At 39.3% G+C, this 21,585-nt stretch overlaps 1 protein-coding gene across 2 annotated transcripts in view; it reads left to right on the plus strand.

The window, feature by feature from the left end:
* dock1 (dedicator of cytokinesis 1) overlaps positions 1 to 21,585 on the plus strand; it is a 150,097-nt gene that overhangs the window by 85,329 nt on the left and 43,183 nt on the right. For both annotated transcript variants that reach the window (XM_026315329.1, XM_026315330.1), the window contains exons 28-29: positions 15,729 to 15,830; positions 17,416 to 17,510. In XM_026315329.1, the coding sequence (XP_026171114.1) occupies positions 15,729 to 15,830; positions 17,416 to 17,510 (197 nt within the window). The remainder of the gene's footprint in view (positions 1 to 15,728; positions 15,831 to 17,415; positions 17,511 to 21,585) is intronic.

A 21,585-nucleotide genomic window follows, 5' to 3' on the forward strand; every position in this document is an offset into this window, starting at 1 on the left:
GGATGAATTTAGAGGAAGCCGTTTATCCATATGGCAGTTAACACACGAACATAGATGGAGATCAGTCCTCAGGAAAGGATATGCTGCAGAGGGTGCCCGTTCTAATCAGAATGCATCAGATCACTTTCTTCCATCCTCTACTCTTCATCTTCCTCTCATTTTGTTCCCCAGTGTTGCTTTCTCTCTTTGCCTTTTTGTCATATATCCCTGTCTTTGCCTTCTAGAGACACCAAGTTTCAAAACTGATGAATAACTAGAGAAGTTGCTTGCTGCTCTCAGATTCTTCCTAGTCATTCCTAGCAGGGAAAAATACACACACACCCAAGAACACTTGGTAAAGATGGAAGGAAAGAGGAAAAGACTATAATGAACAGGTGAAAGGAGAATGTCGAGTTGTTACTGCGCTCGGATGAAGCAGAATTGGATGCGAGTAGACAGATCTAGATGAAAAGGGAAGATGAAGCCATGGAGAACAATTCATGGACAAGAATAGTCAGAGACCGGGGAGAACATAGAAGATGTATCATTTTGTCAGTTCAACTGAGTGCCATAAAAATAATATAGTGGAGGGAGAATTTTTAGAAATAAACTTTACAATGAACAAAAACTGTAATTTGGGGATTTTCTATTTTTGTTTGGTAAAGGCTACCCTCAGCATGCAGGACTCTCCATGAAACACCAATCTGTCAACTTCCAACTAGCCTTAGGTATAGAAAATCAAAAAGATACTTGTTATACATATTATACTTACTTAATAATTAATAACAATTTCAGACCTTTCACTAACAATCATTCTGTAAGGGATTTGATGCAAGTCAGTTGTTAAGTTTGCACTTTTAAGCTGATCATTCAGCCCTCACTGCCAAACAGAGATTCTTCAAATGTTTAATCTCACATTTGTACTCATGCACAAGTTTGTGAACTCAACAGAGGACACAGAACAAATGCTTTTAATTCACATTAGGACATCTAAACCTCCCTTCTGAGCTCCAACTGGTGAAATCAGTAATCTGGTAGATAATCAGTGGATTGTGAAATAGTCCCATTATTGTTTGCAAGACGTTCCAACTAATTCACTAACTTAATTGATTAAACTCCTGAAAATTGATAAATTGCCATTTATAAAGAAAAAAGCAAGTTTATAATTTCTCTTTTATTTAACTGAAAATTGACCTTTATTTTGTTTGTTGTCTTGGACTCTGGGATATAGAGTTGGGCATTTTCCACTACATTAATTGACGAAACAATAAAGTAATGCATTTTTAATGAAAAGAACTGTTAATTGCAGCCCTCAAGTAGAAAAACAATAGACAGATCTGTAGTAGGGGTGAGAATCTTTACAGTGTTTCAGTAATAAATATTGATGATTTTTGACATTTTATACACATATACTGTACATATGGTATAACCCAGGCTGTCAATTACATTGTACTGTTATTTTTTCTTTTTGGGAGCATTGCATTTTTAGACCCCTGTATTTCGCACACTGATCTTACCGGGTTTGGTTGATGTTGCAATGTGGAAAACCTAAAAGGTCTGTCAAAATAAAAAAAATAAATAACATAGTAAAGGTTCTTTAAACTTAACTTTCAATTTTGATGGTAAATGGACAAGGCCAAGAAACTGAAGTATCCCTGTGACTGAAAAATCCCAATTTATGAACTATTTAAATGCAATCTGACCTGACAGAGCTATGTCACATCAGCCTTTGCAAAACACAGAGTCCAGTTGAGCTGAACACTCTTACCATTGCAAACTCTCAGCTGCTGTTGTTCTGCCTCTGGGCCTGTCAGAACCCCAGCTCACTGGGCCCCTACTGCAAAGCAGTGGGGAACACATGCTTTACACACACATACACCAGCGCACACTGGCAACAACACCCAGGTGGAATCAGGTGCAAAACATCTTCTTCAGTGTACAACACGTACGAAGTCTCTCTCACACACACGCACACACACCTTGTCCTCTTTAACAACAGATGCATGGAATTCACCTCAACTGCATGGTGGTGTTGTGGTGCTCCGAGGGAAAAAATCATGCTCTTAATGAATAATCCTATTAGCACATGAAAGGTAACATCTGGCTTGTTCCAAAAGCAGTCATTCTTTTACAGGAGAGCAATTTGTTTTCTGGATGAATGAGTACCCCTTCCAACGAGTGGGGCCACGGGAGGCGAGTGCACCCTTCACCACATGTGTGCACTATCCTGCACTCCTTCTCACCCTCATATTGCCTGCCATATTTGATTGTTTTGGGGAAGCGTGTTGCAGAAGCAAAAAGTTACCCAAAAATGCAATTTGTGCTTCTTACAATGTGTATGTAAGAGATGTGGCAGAACACTCAGTCTTTCTCTTCCTCCTTTGTGGAGCACTGCTGGGTATAGTGCAGATTAATATATAGCTCATTTCTAAAAATAAAGATTACCTTTTAACTGTTGTTCCATCATGCCCATCACTCCTGCACCACAGTGCCCAGCCCTCACAGAGGGTTAAAGGTAAACAGGCAGTGACAGATGAAGGGTAACGTTTTTTGTTTTTTCCTTTTGTTTTGCCTGAGTGACATCCTACTTTCATTACTAGCCTGTAATTTTGTAAATTTATATTACCATTATATAAGTAAGGGTTTGCAATAAGGTCAGCACATCATATCTTTCAATTGTCAAAAGAGAAAAAATAAAATTCAATCTCCTTTGATGTCTTACCTCCTACATTATTTCTGACTTTCTTTGCTCTCTGTCTTTTCTCTCTTTATCTATCTTCATCTGTTTCCCTCAGCCCTCTTCTCACTGTCAGTGGAAAGTGAAATGGAGCAGAGGGGAGATTGTATCAGATGATGTGAGATAGGGCTGAAGAGGAGACATAAAGTGATGGCAGGAGGGTTGTGTGTGAGTGGTAGTGACATGCATTTTGTGTGGCAACTGAAGGACAGTTGAGATGTGAGAGATCCAGGCAACCCATGCTGTTTCTCTTTCTCTCTCTCTCTCTCACTCACAGCTGCACAGATAAACACACCCATGTACCATTAGTCTGTGAGGAGATGCTGAGTTTACCCAGTCCATTAATCTAGATTAGTCTTTAGTTAAGGTCCTTCATCAGATGCGGCCAGCTGTCTGATTTCCATCTCTCATTACTTATTCCTCTGTGCTGCAAACTACCCACCTTCAAAACACTGCTGCCTCCATACACACAGCACATTTCAACAATTCTGCAATTTCTTTTTGGCTTACATATCAGTGTGTTTTATGTAACGCTCAATCAACTGCAAAACTGAGAGGAAATGCAGCATCATGCGAGCCCTTGTACGCAAGCACTGTTTTAGCTAAATATGCCCAGCCAGTCAGTCAGGTTAAATCCAGATCAGGATCCTCTCAAATACAGAAAACTGACCTTCCAGAGCTGATAAATGTCAACAAGCAGTGGCAGTGAGTTTCTCCCCCTCCTCATATTTACCTGCAATATAAACATTTTTTCAGTGTTAAAGTTTTCTCTACTGACTGGATCATGTCTTAAAGTCAGCACCAGCATTATTCCACAACCACTGTCTGAAATCTTGCTTAACCACTTCACCCCAGCTGAGTCAACTAAGCATGAAATCAATCTGAGATTTACCTCCTTTCATCTGCCACACATATTTGATATGTGATCAACTGACTAAAAGGAAAAATCTTCAGTCAAAACATTCCCTATGGCTTATCCCAGCTCAGTCCCACAGAGCGAGCAGATCCCTTAGATTTGGTTATTTGAACAGACTTTTCCTCTTGCAGTTGCAGTCTTAGAGGTGAAATAGAGGAGAGAACAAGAACAGAGAGGAGAAACTCACCTCAGACTATGAAATACTGATGTACAGGATGCAATAGCCTAGATCCCTTGTTGTTCCCATTCATGCCCGTTTCCTTAGTGGATTAGAGGCAAAGTGGAAGAGGAGGCTATGTCATGGCAGAAGTTAAGAGGACAGGCAGGCAGCAGCATGCAGGCAGAGCAGCAGTGGTAGTAGTTCGAGTAGTTGTTGCACATCAGCGTCCTCTGATCCAGTGGTGTGAGGTTCCTCTAAGCCCCAGTCAGAGCCAGCACTCTCCTCCTCTCTTTTCCTCCTCTCCACCCGCTCTCCTCTGTTCTCCTTTCTCTGTACGACGTCGACACGACACTCACTCACACATGCATACACTCGCACGCTCACAGGCACACATGCACACTGGCTAAACTCCGGACACCTCGTTGACAGAGCCCACGCAGGCAGAATATCCCCATCGTGCCACCGCAGTTCTCCTCTCTGGCTTTCTTCTCTTCTGAGTGTGTGTGTATGTGTAGAGAGAGACAGAGACAGAGAGAGATTAAGCAAGAGGAGGAGGGCGCACAGGAGAGAGACAGAGAGGGAGAGAAAGAAAGAGGGAGCAGAGGGAGAAGGAAAGGTTGCAGTTGAGCTAGTCCAGCTCTAGTTTTGGCTACATCTGGCAGGTTCATATATCATTCTTTTATCTCATCAGTTAAAGCAGCTTTGCCAGTGACCTTACCTCCATGGAGACAATATGCACATCAAAACTTGCTTTACTTACTTTGTCAGGAGCAGAGGAATTCAATTTGAAAATTGAATGGATCTGTTCATAGTGTAGTTTTCCTCACATCTCTGCAGGTCAGCGTGTGAGCGCTTGTTTCAACCAAGATGGCAACGAATGTGTTTATGAGACTCTCCAGTCTGCACGTACACTCCGTGTCTTTAATTCTTTTGTGTATTGGCTGGCTCTCTGTAGAATGATGCTCGTCATGTATTATCAACCTTGAGAGTTTCATTACAAGTCCATTCACCTTCTGTCGTCTCAATTTCCCTAAGTCTTCACAGCTTTTTTTCTGTGTGGGAAGAAGATTCCATCTGCCTGTCCTCCCTCTAAAGAGCTTGTTTGCCCAATCTCCTCTCAGCTTTTTATCCATCTGTCATGGGCTAGTTAATAGTTAACACTGTTTGGGCAGTAGAAGACCTGTTTTTCATCTGGGAACCTACATTTTTCTCTTAGCCTAATTGGGTGTGTTCCATTACAGTGTTTAATGAACAAAACAGGGGTGGAGGGAAACAACACATGCTATAAACCCTTGATCATGTAGAAGAGCAGCTATACTGTATATGCCTGATTGGATGTTTTCGGTGCTATAGCTTGCCCTCATTCTCACACAGGGAAACCCCCAGTTCTGCTTTAAGCCTCTGGTGCTATGGTAATGAGCTGCAGCTCTCCAGACAGCAGCTGCTTCTGCCGTGTGTGTGGTAGTATATATGAGGTTTTTCCTACGTTTTATATTTACAGCTATCCATACTGTATTACATTGTAGGTCCTGGCATAGTCTTTCACCATTCAGGACCTTAAGAGTCCAATATGTATATTTGTTCCATAGGATTTACATGTGTAATGTAGAATTAATAACTTTCTTAATTAAGTGGCATTTTGGGTAAAAATTAAATACATTTATGTAAATAATTTTATTATGTCTGAGAAATCATTTTAAAATAAATGCAAAATCATATAATATTACAGGGAAATTTGTTTTATTCCATTTGTGATCATCTTGCTTTTGATGGTCATTTGTATATGCATTTATCTGTACTAAAAGCTTTGTTATTATTATGTTGATTCTCCTGATGTTTATTTTGCTACAAATACTTTTTTATTAAGAATATTTTCTCTCGGATCATTTCGTAAATAACTTTTTGTCATTGAGTCTTGGTTCAGTAAGTCCAGTTTGTAGTTATGAGGTATTGCTATTAATTTTTTCATTTAGGATTATAAGTCATATAGATGACTTCAAATCTTTAAACCTAATACCGCTTTAAATAATGTTTGTGTGTTTGAGACATATACACCATCTTTGTCTAAATATTTTATGGGAAAACCTAAAGAGGATGTGTTTAAAATGTTAAATAGTAGTTGTTTTTCTGACCAGAATAATGAAATTTGAAATTCTGGAAAGGAATCACAGCTGAGGTTATTGTGTTTATCAGTCTGATGAACAATGCAATTTAACTAGCTCAATAGAAAGGATTATTTTCAGTTTTATCTTTATAAACACACACTGTGTAGAGAAATCCTGTTAAAACCCACAGATCATTACTTTCAATTTTGTCAAGATTTTGTAAAGGAGACATTCCACAAATACCAAAGATATATATCACGCTAAATTACTTGAAAATCTGCAAACATGGATGTCTGAATGTTTCCTTCTGATGTAATCGTTCTCCTGCAAAGAAAAAAAAAAAGGTATGGGTACTTTAGAAAACGGATGTACTAATGAATTGCAAGTCTTACGTGCTGTAGCTTCAGTAACGCTCTGGGAGAAGTATATACAGTACACAGAATATATAATTTCACCAAGAAAAGTATATTATTTTACTCCTATTTGACATTCTACATAGATCAAATAAAAAATTATGTTGTATTATTAGTTATTATAATTTTAACCTTGTGAACTCATTAGAGTTAAGCTCCAAATGGGTAATAATAACATCAGATTTGTTCTCTTTGTATCTAAATACCATAAATCCAAAAATGTCACCTGGAAGATACAGGTCAAAAAAACTTTGACAGCTTTGTTACTTCTAACTATACTATTCAGGTACAGCCAGCAGGACAACTGATCCAGCTGTGGCAGAAAGTGCTAAAGGATTTTTAGAGAATGAAATGAGAATGTGACTGAACTATAGCTGAGACTCAGGTTCACTTCACACTTAAATCCATTAGACCTCTTTGTTCATCTCACCCTCACTGCGTTACAGCTCTCTCAGCCAGGCTTTTTATGAGACATGTGAATAAGAAAAAGTTTTGTTCCCCTCTATAATGTGACATAAAATACCCCTGCTTCCTGACTGACTGCACCTTCAAGGTGCTGAACACTGCGCTCACAACACAGTTTTATGCGACTGCCTCTTTGTTTTGGAGTGACAGTAACACTTCTGCTTCACAGTCTTGTTATTGCTCAGCCAGGCAACGAGAAGCTGCAGGTCTGACACAGGAGAAAAGCTGAATAATTTCTGTAAAGATTTGACCTTGGAACATCTCTGTGCTTGGCAAGTGTTGTAGATCTGAATCTAGGGGTAATGGCATTTATTTAATGGATAGATCTTCTGTGAAAGGTGATATCTACTGTATGTGGCATTGGAATGGGCTATGCCATTTTCTTTTATTGGAATCTGCTCAGCAATCTGCTGTGTAAGCAAACTGTTTCTCAGACAGATAAACCAGTGGCAGTGGACAAGTCACTGGCGTGACTGTCCTCTTCTATTGATTTCATTACCTTCAAGCCAAGCCCTCAGGGAAATCCCAAATGAATGTCCTTGGCCCGTGTGTTTACTTGTACAGTATACGCGGCACTATAGACAAAGGAAGATCCAGACCCAGTATTTTTGCTGCTGGGCCTGTAAATACATTCATGCATTGTGTGGCAGCACGGTGGAGCAGTGGTTTACAATGTCGCCACACAGCAGGAAGCGTCTTTGCATTTTCTATATGTGCTTGATTAAAATTTGAATATGCTGTCACTGAAACACAAGCAGACTGACCCAAATAATACTTAAAAAAAAAGTTGTCAGTTTTGAAATAATGGGTAAAAAGTTGGCTAAAAATATGAATTGCAGAATATGATAAAATAAAACATGGGACTTGAACAAAACAATAAAATCCAACTTAGGTGGGAATAGTGATGAAATGTAATGATGTATCAAAACTACTGGTAATTGATTATTTAGCCTTTTCACATTTTCTCAAAAATATTCACATGAATATAGAAATTTGGTTTTCTGTGATTTTTGGAACATACCCCATGCTGCTCTTACTTTTGTGCCGTACCAGAATAGAATGTGTTAGCATTTTTGTAGTAAATTGGTAAAGTGTAGTAAATTTTCTTTTTTTTTTTTTTTTTTTTTTTTTTTTACTGTTAAGGTTCCCTGATTTTTTTTTTTTTTTTTTTTTTTTTTTTTTAATTTTTAAATTTTTTTTTCTCTTCATGCATCTAGTTTTAATGTTTTCTAGTTTTTCTAGTTTTAATGCTAAGGTACCTAGAAAACTGGTATGATTTACTCTCTCCTAAATTAACAAATGAAACCTTCCTATAATGTCATATACCTACATTACATATAGTACATTGTAAAGTTTCATTTTATTAGCCTTGCCGCCACCACTCGACTTTATATTCAGTCTGTCCTCAGAGATCCTGAGTGCACTCATCCACATAGAGTACATTAGAGTGTTGAGTGTCATATCTGTGTGGAACTGAATTACTAGATGGAGAAGAGAGCTGTCAGTTTATTGTAGCTTAGATCTCGCAGCAATCGTGAGGACAGAAAAGGAGTGTGTGTGTGTGTGTGTGTGTGTGTGTGTGTGTGTGTGTGTGTGTGTGTGTGTGTGTGTGTGTGTGTGTGTGTGTGTGTGTGTGTGTGTGTGTGTGTGTGTGGGTGGGTGGGTGGGTGGGTGGGTGGGTGGGTGGGTGGGTGGGTGTGCATGTGTGTTCGTGCACATGTGTATGTCTGACACTGTGTTTGTGTGCGTTTCAGCTGACAGCCTGATAGGATCTGTCTGCTGTGCAACAGCAGTGCCCCAGCAAGACTCAGAGTGAGAAGCAAAGCTGAAAATGTGCCTAGCAGATACGTCAGCATGACTGTGGCCCAATCTGCTGCAGACTTTTTGGTCTTTTTATCAAACATACCAAAATGGCTCTGAGTCTGTCCAAAACAAAATCAAATGAAGATGCTGGTTAAAACGGAATATTGAAGTCACGCTGTAGTTTGCTTGGTGCAGATTTGGTATGGCCAACCCTAATCTCTTTTTGGCTTTGCCTCAGGTCCAGTGAACAAACGAGCTAATTCAAAGTGTAGACCATCTTCAACCAAGGTCTGCCACATTGACCACAATGGTTGATTACATCTGTTTCTTTTTCAGCAAATAATACGCTTGGGACTCGACACACAGGGCTTTCTTGTGAAAGAACATGGCCTTGGTTTATTAGGATTTCATGTATAAATGAAGGTGTCTGTTCAAGGAAGTATAATGCTTTGATGTATTGGAGTGTGACAGTGCTTCCTCGAGCTTGTCTCAGTTGGATTCTGTCTGAATGAATGGCAGAACAGGTCACTTTCATGGTTGACTGCCCAGGTTTTCTGTGGTTATTTTTTATCCCTATGTATTCTGAGGTGTTTATCTGGATGCCACAATGCATTATGCCAGAAAATGAAGTGTGAATGGTTTCAGCTGGCCTCCAAAGGGTTCTCCACTTCCTTTCATTGGCTGACCTGTGTGCCTACAACCCGGTTGGCCTGATGTTAGAGCCAAGTGGACTCGCTGTTGATTCCTGCAGCAGTGGCCAAGTAGCTTGCATTTGTCAGCTCTGCCTCTTTTGGCAAGCCAGTGTGAAAAGTGTTCATGTACTGCTGCCTTTTCAGCATCTCTGCTGTCTAGTCAGTGTGTGTCATGGTGGTGTGTAGAGAAACAGGAGGTGGACAGATGGATTTCCCCCTCTGGCACAATATGCTATACAGTGATTTTAGAGCAAATGTGTTAAATCATTCTTGTTCTTATAAAATGACATCAATTGTTTAGTTAAGTGTTATTTTAATGAATAATAGATTTATTATAACAACTTCAATGACAGTGCAACAAATTAAATTTTTATTATGCGCTGCTACCAAACCCAACATTCTATATTCAGTGTTTTTTTTTTTTTTTTTCTTATGACTTAGCAATGCAGATCACTTGTGTTTGCAGAAAACAAGTGTCTTCATGCCTCTCAGATCAACTGGCATAGTGCCTATGTGAGGTTTTTTTTTTTTGTTTGTGCTCATGTAATTTCTGTTGTAATGAGCCAACAAATTTATATTGCACCATGCCTCAAGCTAATAGAGTGAAGGAGGGAGCCGTTTTGGTTCCTGTTGGTCTTCACCCACCCCCCTTGTGTCAGTTTTCTGTTCTCCAGGGGCGTTGAAGCTTAGTGTGCATTTCTTTGGAGACCAGCATGCCATTTCCCCACTGACTTAATTAAAGGCTTAAAACAATGCTCTGTTTATTGTGGAACCCTTCACTACTAGAGCAAGCATCAATTTTTGTTTCTTCACTGTCAGGTGCTAAAATCAGATCAGAGAGACGTGAGCTGCAGAGTAGCCACTTTTTCATCTTTGCTAAGATTCTGCTTCATTTGGCCTAAGCATAAGATGGATATGGCAGGTTTTTGAAACTTTTCAGCTTCTGGTCACTGTCAGATATCAGCTGTCACATTTTTGTTTTTCAGTAGGTAATACTTGACATTAATGACAGCACAATTGTGGCCATAAAAATGGCATATGACATACAGTGGGTACGGAAAGTATTCAGACCCCTTTAAATTTTTCACTCTTTGTGTCATTGCAGCCATTTGCCAAAATCAAAAAAGTTCATTTTATTTCTCATTAATGTACACTCAGCACCCCATCTTGACAGAAAAAAACAGAAATGTAGAAATTTTTGCAAATTTATTAAAAAAGAAAAACTGAAATATCACATGGTCATAAGTATTCAGACCCTTTGCAGTGACACTCATATTTAACTCACATGCTGTCCATTTCTTCTGATCCTCCTTGAGATGGTTTTGCTCCTTCATTGGAGTCCAGCTGTGTTTAATTAAACTGATTGGACTTGATTAGGAAAGGCACACACCTGTCTATATAAGACCTTACAGCTCACAGTGCATGTCAGAGCAAATGAGAATCATGAGGTCGAAGGAACTGCCCAAGGAGCTCAGAGACAGAATTGTGGCAAGGCACAGATCTGGCCAAGGTTACAAAAGAATTTCTGCAGCACTCAAGGTTCCTAAGAGCACAGTGGCCTCCATAATCCTCAAATGGAAAAAGTTTGGGACGACCAGAACTCTTCCTAGACCTGGCCGTCCAGCCAAACTGAGCAATCGTGGGAGAAGAGCCTTGGTGAGAGAGGTAAAGAAGAACCCAAAGATCACTGTGGCTGAGCTCCAGAGATGCAGTAGGGAGAAGGGAGAAAGTTCCACAGAGTCAACTATCACTGCAGCCCTCCACCAGTCGGGGCTTTATGGCAGAGTGGCCCGACGGAAGCCTCTCCTCAGTGCAAGACACATGAAAGCCTGCATAGAGTTTGCCAAAAAACACATGAAGGACTCCCAGACTATGAGAAATAAGATTCTCTGGTCTGATGAGACCAAGATTGAACTTTTTGGCGTTAATTCTAAGCGGTATGTGTGGAGAAAACCAGGCACTGCTCATCACCTGCCCAATACAATCCCTACAGTGAAACATGGTGGTGGGAGCATCATGTTGTGGGGGTGTTTTTCAGCTGCAGGGGCAGGACGACTGGTTGCAATTGAAGGAAAGATGAATGTGGCCAAGTACAGAGATATCCTGGAAGAAAACCTCTTCCAGAGTGCTCAGGACCTCAGACTGGGCCGAAGGTTCACCTTTCAACAGGACAATGACCCTAAGCACACAGCTAAAATAACAAAGGAGTGGCTTCGGAACAACTCTGTGACCGTTCTTGACTGGCCCAGCCAGAGTCCTAACCTAAACCCAATTGAGCATCTCTGGAGAGACCTGAAAATGGCTGTCCACCAACGTTCACCATCCAACCTGACAGAACTGGAGAGGATCTGCAAGGAAGAATGGCATAGGATCCCCAAATCCAGGTGTGAAACACTTGTTGCATCATTCCCAAGAAGACTCATGGCTGTACTAGCTCAAAAGGGTGCTTCTACTCAATACTGAGCACAGGGTCTGAATACTTATGACCATGTGATATTTCAGTTTTTCTTTTTTAATACATTTGCAAAAATTTCTACATTTCTGTTTTTTTCTGTCAAGTGTGCTGAGTGTACATTAATGAGAAATAAAATGAACTTTTTTGATTTTGGCAAATGGCTGCAATGACACAAAGAGTGAAAAATTTAAAGGGGTCTGAATACTTTCCGTACCCACTGTATGTAAGCATCCTGAAGGTTTTTTTTCTTGCCCTGCAGGTTTTCTGCAGTAGAAGCTCAGCTTTGTTCGTGACCTTTATATTTGACTTCTTGAGTTTTACTTCAAATTGCTCACTGTCTGAAATTATTTTTATTCCCTTCCCTTTATTAAAATTGCTCAATACGATTTTCTATTGTGGTTAGAAAATTGTGATTACAGTGTTATAATCATTTTGAATCACCACTGACAAGCGTAGTGTTTTATAGTCTGTCATCTCAGGTCCAAAGGAGCATTGGGTCATCAGATTTTTTGCAAAACATAATGAGCAGCGTTATCTGGGTGTGAATTTGCTTTCATGTATAGCACAGTACTGCCACTGAGGCTTTTAAGGTGCAGCTAATTTGACTTTGATTTGATCTTTACATTTTTTGCCCTGTAAATGGTAAGGGTCTAATAATAATAATTGTTTTTCCATTTTTTAATCCCTCCATCAGTTTTTTTCCTAACACAGTGAAACCTCACAGTAGAGTGTCACAGTCTGTCTAATGTTGGGATTTTCATCATTAAAAGAAATCCCTTTTCTTTTTTTTTTTGAATGAATTCTGTTTTCAAAGAGAAGACATGACATGCACAATATCACTCAGTAAGACAAAGTAACCCTGTGCACTCATATGAATAAAAGAAGTTATGTTAGAATTTTCTGTTTTGTTTCTTGCGTATTTTTTTTGTTTTGTTTTCTTTTGTTTTTGTTGGACAGGCACCTGAAGGAATGTTTTCCCTCCTCTACACTCTGTCACCCATCTTCTCCTCAGTGTCACATACCTCTATCACCAACACCACAGTCAGAAGTGATAGGCCCTCTTGTGATTAGTGAGAGAAGACTTCTTTTTTCTATCCCTGATCCCTTCTTTTAAGCCTTTTGTATTTGATTTTTCTCCATTCTTTCTCTCTAAAAAAAGAAAATAAAATAATAAGAGTTGTCATGGTACCGGTACCAATTCTTCCTAGTGATAAAAGTGAAGCAATAAGCCATGAGAGTACAGGGTGGCCTTTAAGTTCTTCTGGTTCACCCCAAACACAGCTGGTCACTCTGACAGACCTGTGGAGTCAGCTGTATGACAGCAAAGGCTATCATACCACGCTATTTTACAGCCATAACATTTGTGCTGGAGACCTCAAAGGAGCAGAACTGAACTTTTCCATTTGCTGTCATGCCCCACATCTCTATTTTTCACATTTTGCCTTAACAGCTGGTGTGGCATGTGTTCTTGTTCTGCATTTAGATCTTAATTGCTGCACCCTGAAATATCTGAATCCCTTTTCTGGGAGAGAATCTGTTTCTTTATGTCCCACTCTGAAACTGCGTCCAGCTGGGAATATGGTAGCTACATCCCTCTTCTGTATTTAATTTGCCATCAGGATTTGCCAGCTGATCCTAGTGCCTCCAGCAGCAGTTACATTTGTTTAGAAGCTTAAGATTCATTCATGAGCAACACATAGAAAATAAAATAAAATCAATAGTGACATTGGCGTATGTGTGCTTGTGCTGCTGGCAGTCTTGATTGAAAGTTGGGAGTAAGCTTAAGGGGCTTATGCTACTGTATGCAGCACTGCAGCCTTATGGCAAGTCCCATACTGAGGATATACAACATGTAAAGTTTGCTCTGAAGGCTCTTTATCTTGGGGATTCATTCACAGCTGAAGAGACAAGAAGAATGAACAAGTGTGAAATAACTTCCAGCTGATGTAGCCTCTGTAGTCTGATTTAAAACAGTCACTCCTTTCTTTAAGACAGTAACTGTTCAGTGTGAGAGGAATTACAGCAGCAGCAAGTGCTTATTCCTTATACCAGTTACTGTACATGTGTGATTCTGGATAATTTGAAGAAAGATTAATTCAACATCCTCAAACAAGTATTTTATTATAGTAAATTATTATAGCAAAATATTCATACGGCATCTCCATCTGTTCTTCAAATTTACAGAGAAGTTACAGACTAACAAGAAATCTGTCTCTTTGCACACTTCATACATATTGGTCTCTGATACTTTCTCATAAGGCTCTGTCTAAACGTGTTCTCCATCTTCAGTTCCCAAGAACAGAACTAACTGAGTCTTACATGCCCTCACAGATGAAAGTCTTGCTCTCTGTGCTTTAAGAAAACATTTCCATATTTATATGACATGAGTCTGTAAAGCTCTACAGAGGGAGAAGTGAAGTCATTAACTCTGTGTAGCAAAAAGAAAAAGTGAAGGAAACCTAAACAATAGATGTTTGCATTAGTGTTTGTTTTGGTGAATTTGCATAATTATAGTAGTGTTAGTGAATTGTCATTACAATATCTGTCATTAATAATAATTAAGGCTTGTATAAAAACAATAATGCCTTATCACATCAATAACCACATGCACATCCGAAAAGAGGAACTGGAGAGAGGAGTCAGGTGGGGTAAGAGTGTGTGAGTGTTCTGCTCTGCTGTATTTTGGTGAGTCAGGGCTAATTACAGCTCAAGGAGAGGTTCTCGAGTGAAACAGAATGCCTTGTGAGGATTAACCACCATGAAGCTGCTGAGTTATATCCATTGCATGAGAGCTGCACTAACAGAGTCCTCACTCATGAAGTAGTCCCTGTCCAGATTAAAGTCCCAACCTGGGGTTTGTTTAGGTGATTAGCTATGGAATGACGCTCTGTGGAAATGGGTTGGCATTGCTATAACCACATTGTACTGTGGTCACTGCAGTTTGAAATACCTTTACACATGTTGACTTAGTTAACTTATTCTCTTTTACAGACAGGATGGAACTTATGCATCCATTTTGTGTGAAGACACTGCTGTATAAAATAAATCTCTTAAAAATGTTTTTTTAGAAAAAAATCTTTTGGTCTGTGTTTTTAATTCCTTTTTAATTGACATGTACATTTTCATAGATTTTCTTTTGTTGTAGCTGAAGCTTTTTGTTGTGAATCATGGAATAAGAGAGTCTCATGCATAAAAGTATGATTCTTACTTAAGTAGTTCTTGATTGGAGATAAACAGTCACGTTTGATTTGGCATCTTCAGGATTATCAGACCTTAGACTTATTAATTGGGATGTGCCTCCATGCATTCCATGACAAAGCAGTTTTAATTACCATCTCTTATCTTCGGGTCATTTTTTTTTTCATCAGCTTATTGAGGTGAAATTGCACAGGAACAGCAATGAAAATATTCCAACAAAAATAATACCATATGCTTTTATTCTACAAAGGTATTTATGCACATGCTGTGACTTAGTTTACATTTATTTTTAGCCCTACATCATTTGCTTGGTTAAAAAGAGCTAATGAACACACTTACAGCATCATCTGTATGTCTTTCTACTTTTCTTTTCTTGTGTGAGTATCCTGGTAGGCCTCTGTCCATACACACCACTGGCACAACACTGGACTGGCAGCTGGAGCCTCTCTCCACCTGGCCCACCACACATTTGCCTTCCTGTAGCAGCTCTCTGCAGAACATGTACTGTGTGCTAACTAGAGCCAGGATACTGCACTGCGGAGTAAAGACAGCATTTTAGGGACCTCACAGGCATTCTAATCAGTGGAGACAAAGAGCTGGGGAGTGCAGGGCAGTAGGTTAATAAGATCAGCCACTGAGTGAGAGCACCTAGCTTTTCAAACATGGGAGGCATGCCTCCTGCAGTGCTGAGATCCAATCAGCTCAACTAGTCAGTAACCATCAAAATCACAGGCAGAGTCATTATGTCTTAAGCCTTCAATTTGAACTTGATTGTGTATTGAAGGCTCTTCTTTCTCTTTTCCAGGGGAGCTTTGTGGCTAGCATGACTGCCACACTGAGGCAGATGGACGACTATCATTACGCTCATCTTATCAGCACCTTTGGCAAGATAAGGAGTGATGTGGTGGTGAGTACACCTTATCAGCGTGTCCATGTCTAGTAGGAGAAACACTTAAGGCTACCTTCTCATGTAATAACTTAAAATGCAGCTTCATAGTGTGGTATCATTTTGCTCTGCCTTTTCTGAAAATCAGAAGTTAGATTAGATCTGTTGGAGAAATGTTTTACCTTCACAATAAAGTATGAAATTGAATTTCTGTTAGTCCTTGCTCTTGGGCTGCTACATGCACAATGTGCTCTTGATGATAGTAACTCCTGAGGGAAGCAGAACACTCGTAGCAGCCAACAAGTCGTGGAGGAGGGTTGAATCTCAGCGATTTTATAGATTTCAGCCTTGAACGATTCCTTCCTAAAAGTGGTATTTTTTTGTCTGCAGCTAGATAAGCATTATTTTACTTTACAGATGAGGCTTTAGAAAATCCAAATAGGGAGAGATTTTAGCCATACATGGAGCAAATACTGTTTTTTTTTCCTATTGGCTGAGTGCCCATGTGAGAATTTATAGAATTTTATAAAAGTTTACTGCTTTTTTTATTATTGTTTTTGATTGAGCTTGTGTGTGCTGACATCTTTTACAGTCTAAAAAAACATATTTGTCTACATCTATTTATTGAGGCAATAATGATATTTTTAGATGACTGTAAAAAGAAATTGACATGACTAGCACTCCTACCATCGTGATTGTATGCAGGGGTTTGTTTGAGGCAGCCTGCCTAGTTCCCATAGCAGGATAAACAATCACTGTGATGAAGCTGGATCATTCCACAGATTTGTTGTTTCTAAAGCTGGCATGGACCATATCCACATTTCAGAACTGGCCGCAGCCCAAAGGAGTTTGTTGTTTTGCAGTTTTTCTCTAAATACACCACCACAAAGCCCAGGGATTCATCCAGGAGTGAATATCTATAGCCAGGAATAGATTTACATGCATATTTATGTTTTATGTATTTAGCTACCAATGACAGTAAAATAAAGCCTGCACTAGTAGAGTGACAGTAGTGAGCTTACATTTCTAGATGGAGCCATTCGAGCAATCAAGAACTTTTTGGGTTAAACTAAAGTACAGTACATTGAGAAAAGATACAATGTACCGTATACTTCTGCTCCTTAATATGTATGGTCAATTAAAGAAAAAAGAAAATGTTGCATAAAAAAGTTGACTTTGACATAATGTGAGGTTAAGGAGAGAGAATTTAAACTGCATTGCTGCAGAGAAGGTAGAACTAAGTATCTATTAGGGGTTATAGACTGAACCTAGTTATCAAATTGTCATGCTATTTTTTTTAATGACATGTAATTATATGACCTGTTAATGTTATATAAATACCACATGAAGAGTGTTCCTGTAAGAAATAAGATGGTTGTAGGCCCATTGTACTACTGCATGTAAGCACTATGAACCCGCTGGATTATTGGTCTCAAGTGCCACCTGTAAAAAGGAAATACACGAGTCACCTTGACCTTAAAAACTAATCTAAAAGCTGTTTCTGCCTGAAAGCCACAAACTCAAACAGTTCATTTCAGATTGCTGTTATCTTGGAGGTGAAAAGAATAACATTTTGTCCATTTTGAAAACTTTCTCTCTTTTGCAGGATTTCCTAATGGAAACATTTATCATGTTTAAAGATCTCATTGGGAAAAATGTCTACCCCTCAGACTGGGTCATAATGAACATGATGCAAAATAAGTAAGTACAGCACCGCTGGACACATATGCACACACACAAACACACGCAGGAACCATGCTGCTTTAAATTCTCTACATTGTTGTTGCTAAGGAACAGCAATCAGAAGCAGGAAAGAATATTTTGTAATGTTTTTCTCTCCATGCAAATATCTGTACAAGGCCTCAGCAGTGTAGCAATCAGATGAGCAGTCAGCACAGCCGCAAATAATCATATGAATTATAGATGCTTGGGTGTATTCTGCCTGCTAATCTCCAAACTTAGTCTCAGCATCTCTTTACTTTGTTGCTTGTTGTGTTGCTGAGGCCTCCTGTTTTATTAATGTGAACCTTGCCTGATGCCATTTTTTGTTGAAAATATAAAAAGAGATGAAATGTGCTTTGCTGTTTAGGAGTTTAGTCAAGAGCTGTTCTTTTTTGCACCTGTCAGAAGAAGTTAGAGCTAGAAAAGTATTTAAAGGCCTTTTTTTTTTTTTTTTTTTTTTTACTTCCATTTGTGGCTTTTCAGAACAGACATGGGGTGTAGTGCTATATTATGCAATGGCAAAGCAACAGCTGTCAGATGAAAACCTTAAGACAGTTTTTTGACAGCTAGAAAGAAAATTCCCTCTTGCCCAAAAGCATCCATCCATTATTAAGCTTCACACATATGTGTTTTACACAGTGGCCAGATATCCTGGATTGCTGTCAAATCTACATTTGTTGAAAGATAGGACAGGTGATTCAGTTGTGTTAGACGCATGATGGACTGTTAATAAGTTACATAGATGAGATATATTTTTTTCAATGCATTGCTTACTATAACCTAGTTCCTACATCATCCATGATGCAACTCAATGGCTCACAGTACATTTTGGAGATTAAGAAGCGTTTAGATAGTTGTTGCTAATGTATGCTAATGCTGTTAGCTTTAAGCAGAGAGCTGCAGGGATCTGGCAAATTCATGTCTTTTCTAGCTCAACATCCTTTTTTTCATTTTGAGACTTAATCTTCAGCCTCAGTCAATGCTGTCTCAAATGACCTCAACTGTGGCAGTTTCTTGGATTTCGCACAGCCCCCTCCGGAGCCACAAAGGCATTTATACAGCTTTTTTCACATATACAGTAACCACATAGAACTGTAAACACACCTTGACATGTAAAAGCAGTTTTAATGGAACATATATCACACAAAACACAGGTAAGGAACACCAAAATAATAATGGTGATGACAGGGCTTTTCACCTAACAACAGAGACCTTTTGCTCATTCAGTTGGAGCACAAGATTCAAAGTGGCCATCACGTACAGAGCTTATTGAGACAGCTCCCAGTTGACTGTGCACAGTATGACTGCCTGTCCACTCTTTTCAAAATCATTCCAGGATACTCACCAGTAAGGATATTTGACTAGAAATCGCCTCCTCAGTGTAGAAGGTACAGCGAAGTGAGCGATGACTCTTCCCTGTACCCTGCCAGTGTGTAAACTCAGATCTGTTCTGCTGTAGATTGAGCTGCAGACTGGACCCTACTGAGCCACACACACTCATATCACAACAACTCATCCCCCCAAGTACATGCACTGGACTAACAAGCCTGTTCAAACACTATACCCACTGCGATCCTGTACTTTATAGAGCGGTTTTAGGTATGTGATGAGCATCACTGAGCTCCCAGCAGTTCATTTTCACATCATGCTTTGTAGCACATGAGATGTTTTATTTTTGACTCTCAGACTGGAGGCCAATCTGTCGTCCCCCATGCCTCAACACAGTCTTCCCCTATTGAACCTTTGGTCTATTTGCGCTTGTTTGTGACAGCTGAGAGATTAATTTTGCATTCTAGTCAGTGCATTTGGCCACTTGCTGGAGTTAAATCATTGTTTGACTAAGTGAAAAATACAGCTGTCAAAGTCTGACTCATCTCACAGTCTTTATACTTGAGCCTGTTTGAATTTTGCACGACATCCTTGCAACAAATGAGCAGAACCCAGTGTGTGTTTGATCAGTTGTTTCCTGCTCCCTACAGTGAGATCCCAAAGTGACACATTCATTCATCTCACAAGAGAACTATAAATGTTTTGTTTTAACATCTAAAAGCATAGTCAGCTGTGTGCATGCGTCATGCTTTTAAATGTTAGGATGCCAATCTTTTTCTTTGATTGCCTGGGGTGGGTGATTATTCTCTGTGGGTCCACCACTATAAGTGATGTAGTCATTTGATCTCATGTTAAGATAAACATTTTGGTTAGTAATTGCTTGTTTCTTTTTTGTCATTTTTTTATGTTAGAGCTTAGTTGACAGATTTTAAAATGTTTTAAAATACATTTGGAACCCTCCTGAAGCACATATCCTCCATTCCTTCCTCACAGTATCTTGTTTTTGGGCAATTCACACATGCCACAGTCAGCAGACAGACTGACACTTAACAGCACCAGCAGACGGTTCTTTCATGCCCACACATTATGATAGCATTACTAATGAGCTGGGCATCAGCAGTAGCATAGTCGTTTCCTCCCACTCCTCCTTCTCCACCCATGGCCGCTTACTTCTCCAGGTTGTAAACTGATTTACGGGCTCTAATTGCCCCAGGGACAGCAGCATCAGGCTGGTTAGCCACTGGCTGCCACTTCTCTCAGTCAACTGGCAATGGTTTTATAGTAACAACTAATTGGCAGTAGAGATAGACTGACACTTGTTCTCCAAAATGACAGGGAACACGTTTGTACTCTAGGCTCATGGTTGGCTGAGGATATGGTGAAATTCCCTCTGACACAGATATTTCTTACATCATATATATCTGTGGTGCACATAATCGACAAAATTGCACAATATATTTTTCATGTCCAAACTTACGTGAATTACAGTAAACCTGAGGTCCTTCTTATTCTCATTCTCTGGCTCAAAAGATTTAGACTTTGTTTGGATTTTTAAATTTTCTTTGCCCCAGATTCAACAAATGAAGCTCCTAGTAAAATTTAGATACTTTAAATATCAAACAAGCAAGCTTCACTTTAAGTGTGATAATGTTGCAGAGGCTTCAGAAATGCAGAAATGGCACATGATGTGAATCTATTCTTGCCTTTTTGTGGTAAAAGTGCCCCAAAGGAAAACCTTGATTTTTGTTAAAGAGCACTCACTGAATTAGCACAAGTTGGCATTTGCTTAAACACTATAGTCACTGTCTGTTTTCTACCAGGGATGAAAAACCTTGCATCACATTTTTTTTTTACAAGACAACAGCTGCTGCCTGCTCTGTACAGTCAGCTATATGTGCTTCCTTACAGATTTGCATAGTAAACTTTTTAAGAGCCCTCTGTTCTTCAACCCAATAGCCTGATATGTGCTGAGTCACATCATTCTCAGTTTGAACAATGTTCGCTGGCACTCTGTATTTTTCCAGTTGTAAGGCGATGCACTTGAACAGCTGTGGATGTTGCAGCAACCAAAAGACTTGGTTAACATACAGAATAAAAATGATGTTAAATTATAGATGATCAACTATAATTAGTGATTTTTAACTAATTGATTTTTCTTGTTTTCTTCTTTTAATATTGTTTAATAATCATTGCTAGATGAATAGACAATGTTAAAGGGTAACGTCAGGTTTTTGAAGTTATGATTTGTTTGTTATTTACACAGTATAAGACAAACTGACCTACTGTCAGAATATTATTTTCTTTTCTTTTTTTTTACAACATGTAATAGAACACAGTACATAATGTCTTTTTCATGCACTGGCAGGCTTATTGGGGTGTGTGATCAAACTTTTACTGTATTAGATTTGAGTTCACATCAGAGAGCCCTTTCAAAATCAGTTCATTTCCCCAAGTAACCTGCCAAGTTTCAAGCAGAGCTGTTAATTATGGTAAGAATAGTAGATTGAGAGATGAATGGGGAGTTCTCAGAGCCCTGTGTGGCAGATGAAAAGATGAAAGCCCAGATGAGCTGTAGAAGCATCTCTTTATCTCAATAACCAATGCCATCAGTCCCTCACAGACTCATTAGAAGAGGGTTTCTGAAGCTGGATGGCTGCTGTTTGGTGTTCTCTCCATGACTAATCCAGGACCTGGAGGGCAGGTCTGGAAAGCAGGAAGGAGGACT

The sequence above is a fragment of the Mastacembelus armatus genome, chromosome 19 (assembly GCF_900324485.2).
Source record: "Mastacembelus armatus chromosome 19, fMasArm1.2, whole genome shotgun sequence".
NCBI lineage: Eukaryota > Metazoa > Chordata > Actinopteri > Synbranchiformes > Mastacembelidae > Mastacembelus > Mastacembelus armatus.